The sequence below is a fragment of the Panthera onca genome, chromosome D3 (genome assembly GCF_046562875.1).
Source record: "Panthera onca isolate mPanOnc1 chromosome D3, mPanOnc1 haplotype 2, whole genome shotgun sequence".
In the NCBI taxonomy this organism is placed as follows: Eukaryota; Metazoa; Chordata; class Mammalia; order Carnivora; family Felidae; genus Panthera; species Panthera onca.
This window is the reverse complement of record NC_138350.1, coordinates 534,688-547,614: the sequence shown is the minus strand read 5'-3', so window position 1 is coordinate 547,614 and position 12,927 is coordinate 534,688. Positions and strand designations below refer to the sequence as shown.

At 58.5% G+C, this 12,927-nt stretch overlaps 1 protein-coding gene across 1 annotated transcript in view; it reads right to left on the bottom strand.

Moving 5' to 3' along the window:
* Positions 1 to 7,558: 7,558 nt before the first annotated feature.
* The window catches only part of LRCOL1 (leucine rich colipase like 1), a 9,949-nt gene continuing 4,580 nt past the window's right edge, over positions 7,559 to 12,927 (bottom strand). The window contains exons 2-5 of the mRNA XM_081790591.1: positions 10,124 to 10,225; positions 8,895 to 9,203; positions 8,690 to 8,812; positions 7,559 to 7,870 (exon numbers count right to left, since the gene is read on the bottom strand). Coding sequence (XP_081646717.1) covers positions 7,868 to 7,870; positions 8,690 to 8,812; positions 8,895 to 9,203; positions 10,124 to 10,213 — 525 coding nt within the window. The 5' untranslated portion in view covers positions 10,214 to 10,225 and the 3' untranslated portion in view covers positions 7,559 to 7,867. The remainder of the gene's footprint in view (positions 7,871 to 8,689; positions 8,813 to 8,894; positions 9,204 to 10,123; positions 10,226 to 12,927) is intronic.

Here is a 12,927-nt window from a genome sequence, read left to right as displayed (position 1 = left end):
CAGGCTTCAAAAGAACAGGGACACCTTTAAGGTGCATAGAGGGCACGCGAAAACTTAGCCTAAAACACACCGTCACCTCAGAACAGGTTTCACTCTCACACCACAGATTTCTACCCCAACGATGTGGGAGCCTGTGTTAGGAAAGCTCCTCACAGAACAGACTGACGGTGCTGGAGGGAGGGGGGATGGGCGTGAAGGAGGGCACTTGTGAGGATCACTGGGTGTTGTGTGTCAGTGATGAGTCACTAAATTCTCCACCTGAAACAAACACTATGCCGTATGGTAACCAACTAGAATTTAAATTAAAGAAAGAAAAAGGAGCAAAGCCTCTCACATCTATCGGAACCTACAACGCAGGCCATGCCTAGGAATTTAACACACGGGACTCTGAGACCAGATGCAGGTCCCCCGATGTGCTCAGTGTTCGTCTTTGTGCCAAACGTATAACCTGGATCAAAAAGAGATTTGCCAAAAGGGAGGAAACGAATCTGTGCTGACTGGTAGGAGCTTCCCCTGGGAACTCGGACAACTGCTTTTCCTCTATACCCGAGCGTTCAAAGCACACTGTAAAAGTGTGTGAAACCAAATCATTTCCATTTAGCACACAGACCACGGCAGCTTTGTCATCACTGGGCACACAGATGGACAAGACTAGCAGTGGATTACAAAACACAGAGGAATTTCACACAGAAATAAAGCGATGAAAACTCGCCATGAAGCAGGTGGAGAAATCACGAGAAATCACGACAGGGATTTCTCTGGTGTAGACAATTGCTTCCGTGAGATGGGCAGATAGGGGAATACTCTTAGGACAGCTACGATGTTGGGGGTGATCCTGGCTGGCTGAGATGCCAGAAAACCCGGTCAGAGTAAGGCGGCCACCACACAGCCTCGTGGCTGTGATTCCTCGGGAAACAGACTATTGGCGGAAACAGGACCACACCTCTGGGGACCCCCAGTATGAAAAGAGAGTGGAGCGGGCCTACAGGCCACAGAGAGCCCCGTAGTGATAGAGGGAAACATGTTCCTAAGAAGACGTTGGTGGAATGGCACGAAAATATCCTCCAACCCTTAGGCCTTTGGCTTACCTAGGACACGAGTGCCGGGGGGTATGGCCTCGATGCCTCCTCCACCAGGTATAGACGACACAGGAACCGGATAGTGTGGACCCGGCTAGTACGCTCAGAGCCGAGGCTCAGCCTGACCTACTGGAGTCAAAGCAGAAAAAAGGACACAACGCAATGGGCTGCGTACAACCGGGTCTTGTGTGTGACATCGGAAGGAAGCGATATTCCTCAAGGTCAGAGAAGACTAAGGAAGCCGGAGACTCTCACACTGAACTTCCAGAAATCAGCCTCATGGATGGAAGCTGTGCGCTAGACAATAGGGTACACCTGGAAGTCGAGACGAATCAAGGAAGAGAACCTCGCAGGAGCTGAAAAGGGAGCAGTGCATCCTCTGAAATCACAAGAGCCCCGCTGCTCACGCGCTGGCCGGGGAACGTGTGCCTGACGGTGCCCTGCAAGCACCCCAGCCTCTGACACTGACCTGTACGAGGAAGGTGTTGGGAAGTCAGTGACTGGTTTCAGAAGTTGAGCTGTGGATCGTCTGACGATTGGATATGGCTCCACGTTCAGGTTTCTAGCTGTGCTCATACCGAGCACATCGGGGTCCAGTTGCTTACACGGGTTGTGAAAGTGTGGGGTGAAAAGCGTGCAAAGGAAAAACACAACATATGAGTGTCTGCGACGAATGTAGACGTGATGTAGAATCGTGCACAGGGTGGACGGAGACTTCTGTGAACTTGAATGTGTACAGGGCGTTAGGTGCCACTATGAAGTCGCGGGTGAGGGATGTGGAATCACAGGGTGGGTGGCCGTGTGTTGGTCCGATAGGATTTCACACCCACTTCTTTGTGGCAAAGAACAAGATTGCTCTCGGCAGCAAAGCTGTTTTGACACAAGAGCCTGGGAAGTCCTGTCGGGACGGCAGCGTCTCATCTGCTCTCGCCCAGAAGAACTCAGCAATTGGCGGCAGGGGGCCCCTCCGGGGGCTCATCGTGCAGACACAGGAAGGAGCAGGGAGGACAAGGGGATACGTAGACCGTGGACACCCAAGCGCGGAGGACTGCCCAGCAGTGCTCCCCTGGGCAAGCCTACACTTGCTGATGTGAAGTGTCCTGCTGGGGAGGCACAGCCCCTCTTACAGGCAGCGGGGAAAGCCAGGCTAAGGCCCCTCAGGGAGGTACTTCTGGGCCATCAGCACCCGAACCATGCTTCCCTGGAAACGAGCTCTAACACCAAACTCTGACTCGGGCAGCTGGAGGTCAGATCTGTCGACAAGGGGGGGCAGGGGTTCTCTCCAAGTGTCCATGGCTATAAAAACACACTTCTGCTACATTTGAACTTGATTCCTTTCATCTCCCCTTGCCTGGAAACAGTGTGATTAATCTAGCATGAGTGTGAGTTTGCTATTTCCTTGATGGCAAATTAAAAACCATTAATTGGCTGGAGATACTCAGTGAACCAGCATTAAAGACACTGGTGGCGAAGACAATCAGTCTCAGCACTGTTTGTCCCCAAACCCACCAGACTTCAGGGGGGCACGTGACACTGGTGCAGGTCAGGGCTTGGCTTTAGGTAGATTCGGGTCCACGCAAGCCCGCTACCGTGTCCCGACCTCGCCCCACGCGGCCCTGCTCCAGGCCCTGCCCTGCCCCCCCACCCCCACCCCCACCCCCACTCCCACTCGTGAGGCTCACGCATGCACGGTACTCACCCCGTCCGTCCGCCGCCTTGGGAGCCAGGGCCCACCTCCCCCCACCTCTGCATTGCGTCAATTGCGTCAAACACGGAGGGAGCCCGCCCACCTCTGAAATCGCTTTGCAGGCGGCCCGGAAGTGGTGGGAGGCAGTCCCCAGGTGAGCTCGCTGTTCGGAAGTCCCGGGTCTCCGCGGCAAACAAGGCTCCCAGGTGCCTGTCGTGGAGGGGTACCACGGTGCGCGTGCTGGGCTCGATGCTTGCGAGGCTTCCGGATCCCTCCGCTCTGCCCTCCGGCAGAAGGGATCCACGCCTTCGTGCGGACTGGCGCTTGCAAATAGGCAGGTGCCACGTCCCCCACCGGGCCACGCCTGCGAACCGGCCTCTCCAGACCCTCGCCTGTGCGGCTGGAGCCTGCTCAGTAGGCGCCCCGTCGGCCCGCGGAGGGCAGCTGGGGGTATCAGCCTGTGGAGCGCGGGAGGGGGGGGTCTGGGGCCACATGCACCGCCTGCAGGCTGGAGGGGCCACCACCCACACCTCTCTCTTGGATGCCCCTCTCGAGCGGCCAAGCGCAGTCCCAGCTTGGAACGGCCGCCTGAGGCTCCGGGCTTACCCTCCTCAAGGCTCCCAGGTGTCTCTTATCACAGGACAGGACAGCACCGTCCGGGGGCTCAGGGCCACCCGGGCCAGACAGTCCCAGTTCCTCCAGCTCCGGCTGAAAGGGTAGCACCCCCAGCTAGGCAGGTTGCACCCACCTGGGGCGCAAGTATGTAGGGCACGTGGACCCCCTACAGCCGAGCCTCGCCGCGCCCGCTGTCCTGGGCTCCCCTGACCCGGCAGCTCGTACAAGCGGGATACACACCCCGGCAGCCAGCGGAGCCCTGGACCCCGGTGGAAATCCGGAAGAGCCGGAATCACCCAGCAGCCTCCACGATGAAAACAGGCACCCCCTCCACCCAAACACTTTCTCAGGTGACGAAACGCTGCAGTCCGTGCCCCCTGCGCCTGGCTGCCTGCCTGAGGGGTCCCGGGGTTACCAGGAATCGAGGCTCCCGGGCGTCTCTGGCTGGAAACCAGCCACCCCGGCCCCTCCGACCGAGGCAGCGCGCTCCCCCCCCCCCCCCCCGCCTTTACCTTTGGGGTGAAATAGACACAACTGTGGAGCGGAGGGCGGGGAATCAGGCAGAGGCCTGGGACGGCCGGGCGCCCGCTCCCCTCCCCAGACCTCTCCGCACATTCGCTCCATTCTAGGCACCCGCGGGGCGCGCACGTGCGCACCAGGCTCCCCTCCCCCCCGTGTGTGGAGCCGGGGCCCTCTGCCTGTGGAGCTCCGTCCACACCAGAACAGCCTTCCAGGAGGAGAGATCCCAACCCGCGAATCTCTCTGAGCCAGTAGCATGAATGCAGCAGCAGTCAGTCCTCTGCGGCCTGTCTGTGCGATGGGCTCCCCCGCCTCTCCAGCCATCAAGGCTCCCCTCCCCGGGTCTTTGGGGGAGGATTCACTAGGATTCACCAGCCCGCTGGCCCCGCCCAGAGCTAGAAAGGTAGTACATTTGCCTCTAGATCGGCCTTCGGGGGGGGGGGCACATGTGCCCGAGGGTGAACTAAGTCTCTGAACCAGGCCGACCCAGGCGCCAAGCAGCCTCCTCCTGTGACCTGGCCCCTTCCTACAGCCGCCCCGTTCCGGGCCCCAGGCTGTGCCACCTGCGTGGCCTGCACATGTGCCGTCCGCCCCTTGAGTCTCGGGGACACCCCAGCCCCGTGGAGATCCCGACCCACCCCAGGATGCCCACACCAGGACCGTCTTTCTGATGCAGCACATTGTACCTGGCACCAGTCAGTCCCCAGGTGGTCCACTTGCCCGGTGGGTGCCCCGGCCGGTCCAGCAAGGGAGGCTTCTGACCCTCCCTCTGGAGGGCAACCCGACGGTCCCCCTCGACCCCCGCCCAGGCACGCAACCTGCTCTGGATTCGGGGCGAAATGTGCCGTTGTGGGGGATCCTGCTTGGATCGAACAGATGCCGAGTGGCTCTGGGAGCAGCTCCCGGGCCCAGGTTCTGCAGTTGGCCGCACTTTTGAGGTCAAGACCTCCCCCGGCCGGCACCACCCGCACGTGCGCCCTTGGCCGGCACCGCCTGCACATGCGCCCTTGGCCTGCGGCGCCTGCACATGCGCCCTTGGCCTGCGGCGCCTGCACATGCGCCCTTGGCCTGCGGCGCCTGCACATGCGCCCTTGGCCTGCGGCACCTGCACATGCGCCCTTGGCCTGCACCGCCTGCACATGCGCCCTTGGCCTGCGGCGCCTGCACTGCGCTCGGGCCTCCACCGTCTGCACGTGCGCCGTTGGCTCACTGTCTGTGGGCCTCCAGCCGTCCGCGCACCCAAGTGGCCGCCAGATCCCCTTGCCTGTGGTCCCTGGGGGGATGCTGTTCAGAGGCCCGGCTCTACCTACGCTTCCGTGTTTCAGGTCCAGGCTTCCCTCGGCCGAGCGGCTCACTCGTTCTCAGCCAGGCGCTGGGGACACCTGTGCCGTCAAATGGAACTTGGATGTTACCTGTCTTTTCACACACGGGCCTCCAAATGCAAGCCTTCCTCTGGTGCTCAGTTAGAGACATCTCTTCCAAACCTTCAAGAAAAGGGAACTTGGCTTTTGGATGATACAATTTAGGAGCTGTGTTCAGCTGCTAGAAATACAGGCGTGGAAAACAGTGACTTTGGTCACGAACTTTGGTCACAGGGGTCTCCTTGTGAATCTGGCACAAGCAGTGGGGACAGTCAGGACTGTCACTCCGCCGTCTGTCCTGACGTGCGTTTCCCTGACGGCCAACACGTTGTATGCCCTTTTCTGCCCCCTGTGGATCTCTTTGGCGAAATGTCTGCGCAAGTCTTTGGTCTACTTTTTAATTGGGTTGTTTAGTAAGTGTTAAGTCCCAGGAGTTTTTTTTTTTTAATATACCCTGGATATAAGCCCTTTGTTAGGTTAACGGTTTCCCTTAACGGTTTCTGTCCTAGGGGCACCTGCCGGCTCAGGTGGAGGGGCACGAAACTCTTGATCTCAGGGTCTTGATTTCCAGCCCCATGTTGGGCATAGAGATTACAATAAAATGAAATAATGAAATGCAATTAAATATAAAGTAAAATATAAAATAATAAGATAAAAAAAATAGCGGTGCCTGGGTGACTGTTGGTTAAGCGTCCGACTCTTGATTTCGGCTCAGGTCATGATTTTGTGGCATGTGAGTTTGAGCCGCACATCGGGCTCTGCACTGACAGTGCTGACCCTGCTTGGGATTCTCTCTCCCTCTCTGCCTCTTTCTCTCTCTCAAAAATAAATAAACATTTTTTAAAAGCACGTGGTTTCTGCAAGTTTTAATGAAACCTATAAAATGGTATGTATCATAGAATGAAAGTTCTTAATTTTAGGGGTTTATCTACCTTTTCTCTTATGAGTGACATTTGGTCATATCTAAGAACTCTTTGTTGAATCCGAAATCAAGAAAGTATCCTATTTTTCTTCTAAATGCTTTGTACGTTATGTTTTACACTTACATCTGTTCTTTCCTTTTTTTTTTTTTAGCTATACTTTATGGCTTACCTCACCTGCTCTCATTATTAGGATAGAAGCAATGGCTTCTCCTAACTTTCTCTGCAACAATCATCTTAGCTCAGGCTAAGGAGGAGGGAGGAGAGGAGAGGAAGGAAGGATGGAGAGGAAAGGGAAAGGAAGAGAAGAAGGGGGAGAAGGAGGAGGAGGTGGGAAAGAAGGGATAGAAAGGGGAGGAAGGGAAGAGGGAGAGGAAGGGGGAGGGGAGGAAGGGAAGAGGGAGAGGAAGGGGAGGAGGAGGGGGAAAAGGAGGGGAGGAGGAAGGGAGGAGGGAGAGGAAGGGGGAGGGGAGGAGTGGAAGAAGGAGGAGGAGAGGCAGAAGGGAGGAGGGAGAGGAAGGGGGAGGGGAGGAAAGGAAGAGGGAGAGGAAGGGGAGGAGGAGGGGGAGAACGAGGGGAGGAAGGGAAGAGGGAGAGGAAGGGGGAGGGGAGGAGGAGTGGAAGAAGGAGGGGGGGAAGAGGGGGAGGAGGAGGAGGGGCAGAAGGGACGAGGTGGGGAGGGAGGAGGCGAAATATTTTTTTTTTTTAATTTTTTTTTTTTTCAACGTTTTTTATTTATTTTTGGGACAGAGAGAGACAGACAGAGCATGAACGGGGGAGGGGCAGAGAGAGGGAGACACAGAATCGGAAACAGGCTCCAGGCTCTGGGCCATCAGCCCAGAGCCCGACGCGGGGCTCGAACTCACGGACCGCGAGATCGTGACCTGGCTGAAGTCGGACGCTTAACCGACTGCGCCACCCAGGCGCCCCAAGGCGAAATATTTTTAAGGCGCTCAGAGAAGCAGCCCGGTGTCAGCATGGGCGACGGGAGCCCCAGAAGGCAGTTGTCCGGGTGCTTCGCCCGAGGCCCTGCGCTCTGGGAACGCCAAGAAGGCCCTGGTGGGAACGGGCTCGGAGTTAGCCAGCACGTCTGCTCCCAGGGAAGCGGCAGGACCTGGGGCCCCTCCAGGGAGTCCTGGCTCCGCTCTGCTCCCGTGCTTGTGTTTGCTTGTGTTTCCTGTCGGGCAGCAACGCTCAGGGGAGGCTTTTCAGTTTGGGACAGTGGGCGGATGATTTCTACCTGCCAGGACAAGACGCCCGTGGGGAGGGCACGCCCCTGCTCTGCCCCTCTCCCTCCAGGTCAGGCTCGTCTCTGCTGGACGCACATTCCTAGGCAGGCAACCCGAGCAGGCTCCACCTCTCCACGGTCTCCACGTCTTCTACAGATCTGTATTATCTTTATTGTCTGAAAACAATACAAGTGACGCAGTGCCTTGACTCGATCATCGGGGCTCACTGATGTGAGGCCGTCAAGCTGCAGGTTCCCCGGAGCTACGGTTCTTCCTCCGGAGCTCGCTGGTACGACAGGACAGGACAGGACGGGCGCGTCTGACACCTGCAGGTTTTCACAGCCCAGAACGAGCGGCGGGAACCGCAAGCTGAGCTCCCAGCTAAACGCAGGCACGAGATCCAGGCTGAGCTTCTCCCGGGTCCGGACTGGTTCTTCCACGAGGATGAGTTTCCCCGTCACTAACGGGGCAAAGTTAGAAAAGGCACAGGGAGATACGGGGCCCGTCAGGCACCCAACACCGCCCCCACCCTCACCCTCACTGGCGGAACCAGCTCGTCTGGGGCAAGGACCACACAGGGAATCCAGCATTTACACACTGCGGTGAACACCTGCTGTGCCCAGTGCTCCCCTGGGACCTCCAAAGAGGTCGTATGTGCTCAAAAATGTGCTCCTTAACCCTGGGAGCAGAGACCCCTTCATAATCGGAAAGAAGTTATGGATTCCGGCATCAGACCACGTACTTAAACACCCACACATCACTGCACCCGTGCGTTCTCTCAGCAACCCCCCAAGGCCCATCTCCAGCTGCTGTGGCCCCCTCCCCATCTCCGACCCTCCCCACCTCTGTCCACCCCCTCCCCATCTCTCACCCCCTCATCTCCGAAGTCCCTTCTTCCACCCCCTCCCTCTGTCCCCAACCCCCCACCCCCCGCCTTCAGCCCCACGTTGGGAATCCCGGCACCCGGTAATCCCGGCACCTGGTGAGGTGGGTTCACCACCCAGCCACGCATCAGATGGCCCTTTCCCAGGCGGGGGCACCTGTTCCCTGCCGAGACCCCGAGGGACCTGCCTGTGACCTGTTTCCTTTTCGGAGGCCTCACCCGGGCCTTCCTGCTCAAGGAAGCGGACGCAGAGGCCAGTGTCCAGACGGCAGAGGACAGCCTCTCCTGGAAGGGGACGCTCCGTGGGTTCGGAGAATCCCGTTCGCTCGGCGCAGGCCCTAGGGCCAGTCCAGGGCTCCGGGCAGCCCCTCCCCCCGGGCATCGGGGGCCACTCACCAAGAGCAGGCACTGAACCAGGATCCCTCTCTGGGGGACGCAGCGGCGGTGGCTGACCTCGGTCGGAGCGAGGCAACACCTGCTCTGGCACTCGTCGTCCTTGGTGCAGTGGCTCCCGTTGGGCTGGGGACACAGAGCCGGAGCCTGGCGCCCGCCTCCCGCCCTGGCCCCGGCCCTCCCTGCCGCGGCCCGGCCGCCGGCTCACCTTGCGCCAAGGCTGACACTGCGGAAAGATGGTCATGGATCTGCAGGTCAGCTCGGAGCTGGAGACGCTGAGCACACAGCAGCGGCTCCGGCATTCGGAGTGCTTGGAGCAGGCGTGGCCGTTCGGCCGCCGGCCGCCGGAGGGGAGACCCCGTTCTCTCCGCCGGCCCCCTGCCCCCTCGGCGGCCGGCTCTGGGCGGCGGGACCCTCCTCCTCCTGGTGCCGGCCAGCCCGCTCGGACGCCTTCTGCCGGGCCCGGCCCTGGAGGGAGCCGGTCTGGGTGGTGCAGAGCGTCTGTGACTCCAGGCTGCTGGGGACACAGCAGTGGCTCGGGCCCTCCAGGCGCTCCTCAGGGGCCTGGCATCCCCTGCGGACCCAGCGCCCAGTAGGGCTTCTTGATTTAGGAGCACCCTCCCCTCCTTTCCGCTTCCTTCCAAGTTCCCGAATGTCCCAGACCTGGTGGGGCTCTTGGCGGGGGGAGCCAGCGGAAAGGGAGGGGAAGAGGACTAACGTGGTCTGTGCGGTGAGCCGCACGGACGGGAGGTAAACCAAGGCACAGAGGACGAGAGGAGGAGCGGCGGAGCGGGGAGGGGAAGAGCTGCCACGGACTCTCACAGCTTCTACGGGCCCAGGAGGGCAGCGCGGGGTCACGGGCGGGCAGGAGCCGCGGCTGGCCGTCACCCCGGTCCTGGCCCGGCCGCTGGAGGCCCCCTGCTCCCGAGGCCTTTGATGGAAGTCCTCAAGCTTCGGGTCGCAACACCCCTTTGCAAACTCAGCAAACTGCTGAGGCCCCAGAGCTGTTGTTGGCGTGGGTGCCTCGTAAGGACTTTTCCCGCGGCGGGTACTCAGAGTTTTACGTACTTGTGTGTAAACTTAGTTAAAAACAGGAACTCCAGCCCGTGTTCACCTACAGAACAGCTTCTTGTGAAACACAAGTCCATTTTCCAAAGCAAAGCAGAACGTGCTGAGCACGGAGTGGCCCCAATCGGGCACCCGGCACAGCGCTACCTGCCTGGCTCCCCGGCCTGTGACCGTCATCGTCGGGGACCCTGCGGCCTGGGGGAGCCAGCGTCAGCTGTCCTGGGGGCCCAAACGCCCGGGGGCCTTCTTTTCCAGAGAGCCCAGACAGGATTCGTGGGGGCAGGCACCTGCGGAGAGGAGCCGGGAACGCCCGGGAGCCCGAGTGGGGGCCACCTCCGCTGCGGGGGGGGGGGGGGGGGGGGTTCTTACCTTATGCAAATGGAACACGGTCTTGGGCCTCCAGGCCAAGGACACAGGCAGCAGGCAGAGCAGCAGCAGCAGACGCCTGGCGCACGCCATGGGGCTCCCGGCCTGTCAATGCCCCAGATGGCTCTCCCTGTCCCCCACGGCACCTGCGTGGGCACCCGCTTCCTTCCCCCCTTCCCCGTCTTTCTCTCGCAAAACAGGTTTTTTACAGTAACAGACATTTTCTGGAGCAGTTTTAGGGCTACAGAAATTGCGCAGAAAGTACAAAGAGTTCCCATACAGCCCCCTCCCCCGTTTCCCTAGTATTACGTCAGCGGACGCCGGGACATCGGCTACAGTTGGTCAGGTGACACAGATACATTATTACGAGCTCCCGGGTTCACTGCCGGTGCGGGACGTTCTGCCGGTTGGACGAAGGCCACCACGTTAACACACAGTATTTTCACTGCCCTGAACCCTCTGTGCTCTGCCTGCTCAGCCTTGCCCATGAAACCCCGGCAACCATGGATCTTTTGGGGGTTCTTTTTTGGTCTCGTAGTTGTGCCTCGTGCCTTTTCCCCACTATCCTAGAGCTGGAACCGTACAAGATGCAGCCTTTCCAGACTGGCTTCCTTCACCCACTTGAGAGCAAATCCCTTTTTATCGCTGACTGGAAAATGAATTTTCAACACCCCTTTCTCCTGGGAAGGATCGTGCCCTGAGTTGAACAGGAGCCTCTCTGCTTGATGTCACAGAGCACCCACGGGCTGTGCGACCCTCCTGTGAGTCCAGCTCCTATGCCCTCCCCCCTCCCCCCCCCCCGCTGAGGCGGGCAGGCTGAGCCGTGAGCCCACGCCCTGCAGTTGGGGGAGCAGGCGTGGCAGCCCCCAGGCACGGGTGAGTCTCCCGCCCCGCATGGGGGAGGATGGCCAGGAGCCCCGAGTCAGCCTCAGATCCAAGCCTCAGCCGCCCCTGCCCACGCGCAGGGTATTTGGCCGATTGTCTGGCTATTCATAAAGCTGATGGTTTGGCCTCCAACTTTGCCCCCCGTTCTTTTATCTTTTTTTTTCTCAATATTTATTTATTTTGAGAGGTGGGGGAAGCGGCAAAGAGGGAGAGAGAGAGAGAATCCCAAACAGCTTCCGCATCATCAGCACAGAGCCTGATGCAGGGCCTGAATCCACGAACTGCAAGATCATAACCTGAGCCGAAATCAAGGGGCTTAACTGACAGACCCGCCCCCCCCCCCCCCCCGCAAGATGCCTCTCTTTTATCTTTTTTTTTTTTTTTTTTTTTTCAACGTTTTTTTTTTTTTTATTTATTTTTGGGACAGAGAGAGACAGAGCATGAACGGGGGAGGGGCAGAGAGAGGGAGACACAGAATCGGAAACAGGCTCCAGGCTCCGAGCCATCAGCCCAGAGCCCGACGCGGGGCTCGAACTCACGGACCGGACCGCGAGATCGTGACCTGGCTGAAGTCGGACGCTTAACCGACTGCGCCACCCAGGCGCCCCTCTTTTATCTTTTAAATTAAGTGATGGAGTACCTGGGAGGTTCAGTCCATTGAGCATCCAACTCTTTTCTCTTTTTTTTTCTTTTTCTTTTTTTTTTTTTGAGAGAGAGAGCGGGTAGAGAGAGAGGGAGAGAGAGAATCCCAAGGAGGCTCCACACCATCAGTGCAGAGCCTGATGTGAGCCTTGGACTCACAAACTGTGAGGTCATGACCTGAGCCAAAATCAAGAGTTGGATGCCTGAAAGGTGAGCCACCCAGGCGCCCCCGAGCATCCAACTCTTGATTTCGGCTCAGGTCATGACCCCGGGGGTTATGGGATTGAGCCCCGAGTCGGGCTCTGTGCTGGGCATGGAACCTGCTTCCGATCGTCTCTCTCCCTCTGCCCCTCTCTTCTGCCTGTGCTCTCTCTCTCCCTCAAAGTAAATAAATAAATAAACAGACAAATAAAACAAAACTGAAGTGATATTCACAGAACATAAAGTTAACAATTTTTAAATTTTTATAAATTAAAAAAGAATTTTCAAATGTTTATTTTTGGGAGAGAGATAGAGACAGAGAGACAGAGCATGAGCGGGGGAGGGGTAGAGAGAGAGGTAGACACAGAATGCGAAGCAGGCTCCAGGCTCTGAGCCGTCCGCACAGAGCCTGACGCGGGGCTCGAACCCATGAACAGTGAGATCATGACCTCAGCTGAGGTCCGAGGCTTAACCGATTGAGTCACCCAGGCGCCTCCATAACTTTTTGTAAAGTAAACAATTCAGGGGCCTTTAGTGCATTCCTAGCAGTGTGCAAGCACCACCTCTATCTGGTTCTAGAACATTCCATCATCCCACAGTACAAGCTAGACTCCTGTTCTAGAACCCTCCTCAAGTCTGTCTTCCCGCCCCATGGCCGTGCTCCCCTCCAGGACCACCAGCTCCCAGCCCAGGGCCCACGAGCCTCAGACTCAGTCCTGCCTTTGGTTTCCGTCCCAGGTGCTGCAGGCCCTTTGGGGGTGGGGTGGGGGGGGACGGCTGAGCCTTTCCGGGACCTTGCTGCCCATCTATGAGGTCAGTGGTGGCCTCTTGCTGTCCCATGTCGTGTCCCCTGAACCTCTGGTTTCCAGATGATTCCAGTGAAGATGTGCTCATCTTGCCCCTTTGTTCTTTACTGGGGTCACTTGCCCCGCAAAGCACAGTGGAAACCTGTTTGTTGTCTCCTGGTCTGTTCAGGCCCCCAGGCCAGGAGCACCTCTGACCACAAGACAAGTCCTCCTGGGGCTGGAACTGAGAAACGCAGAAGGTCCCCAGGGAGAAAGGCAGACACACCGTGTCCT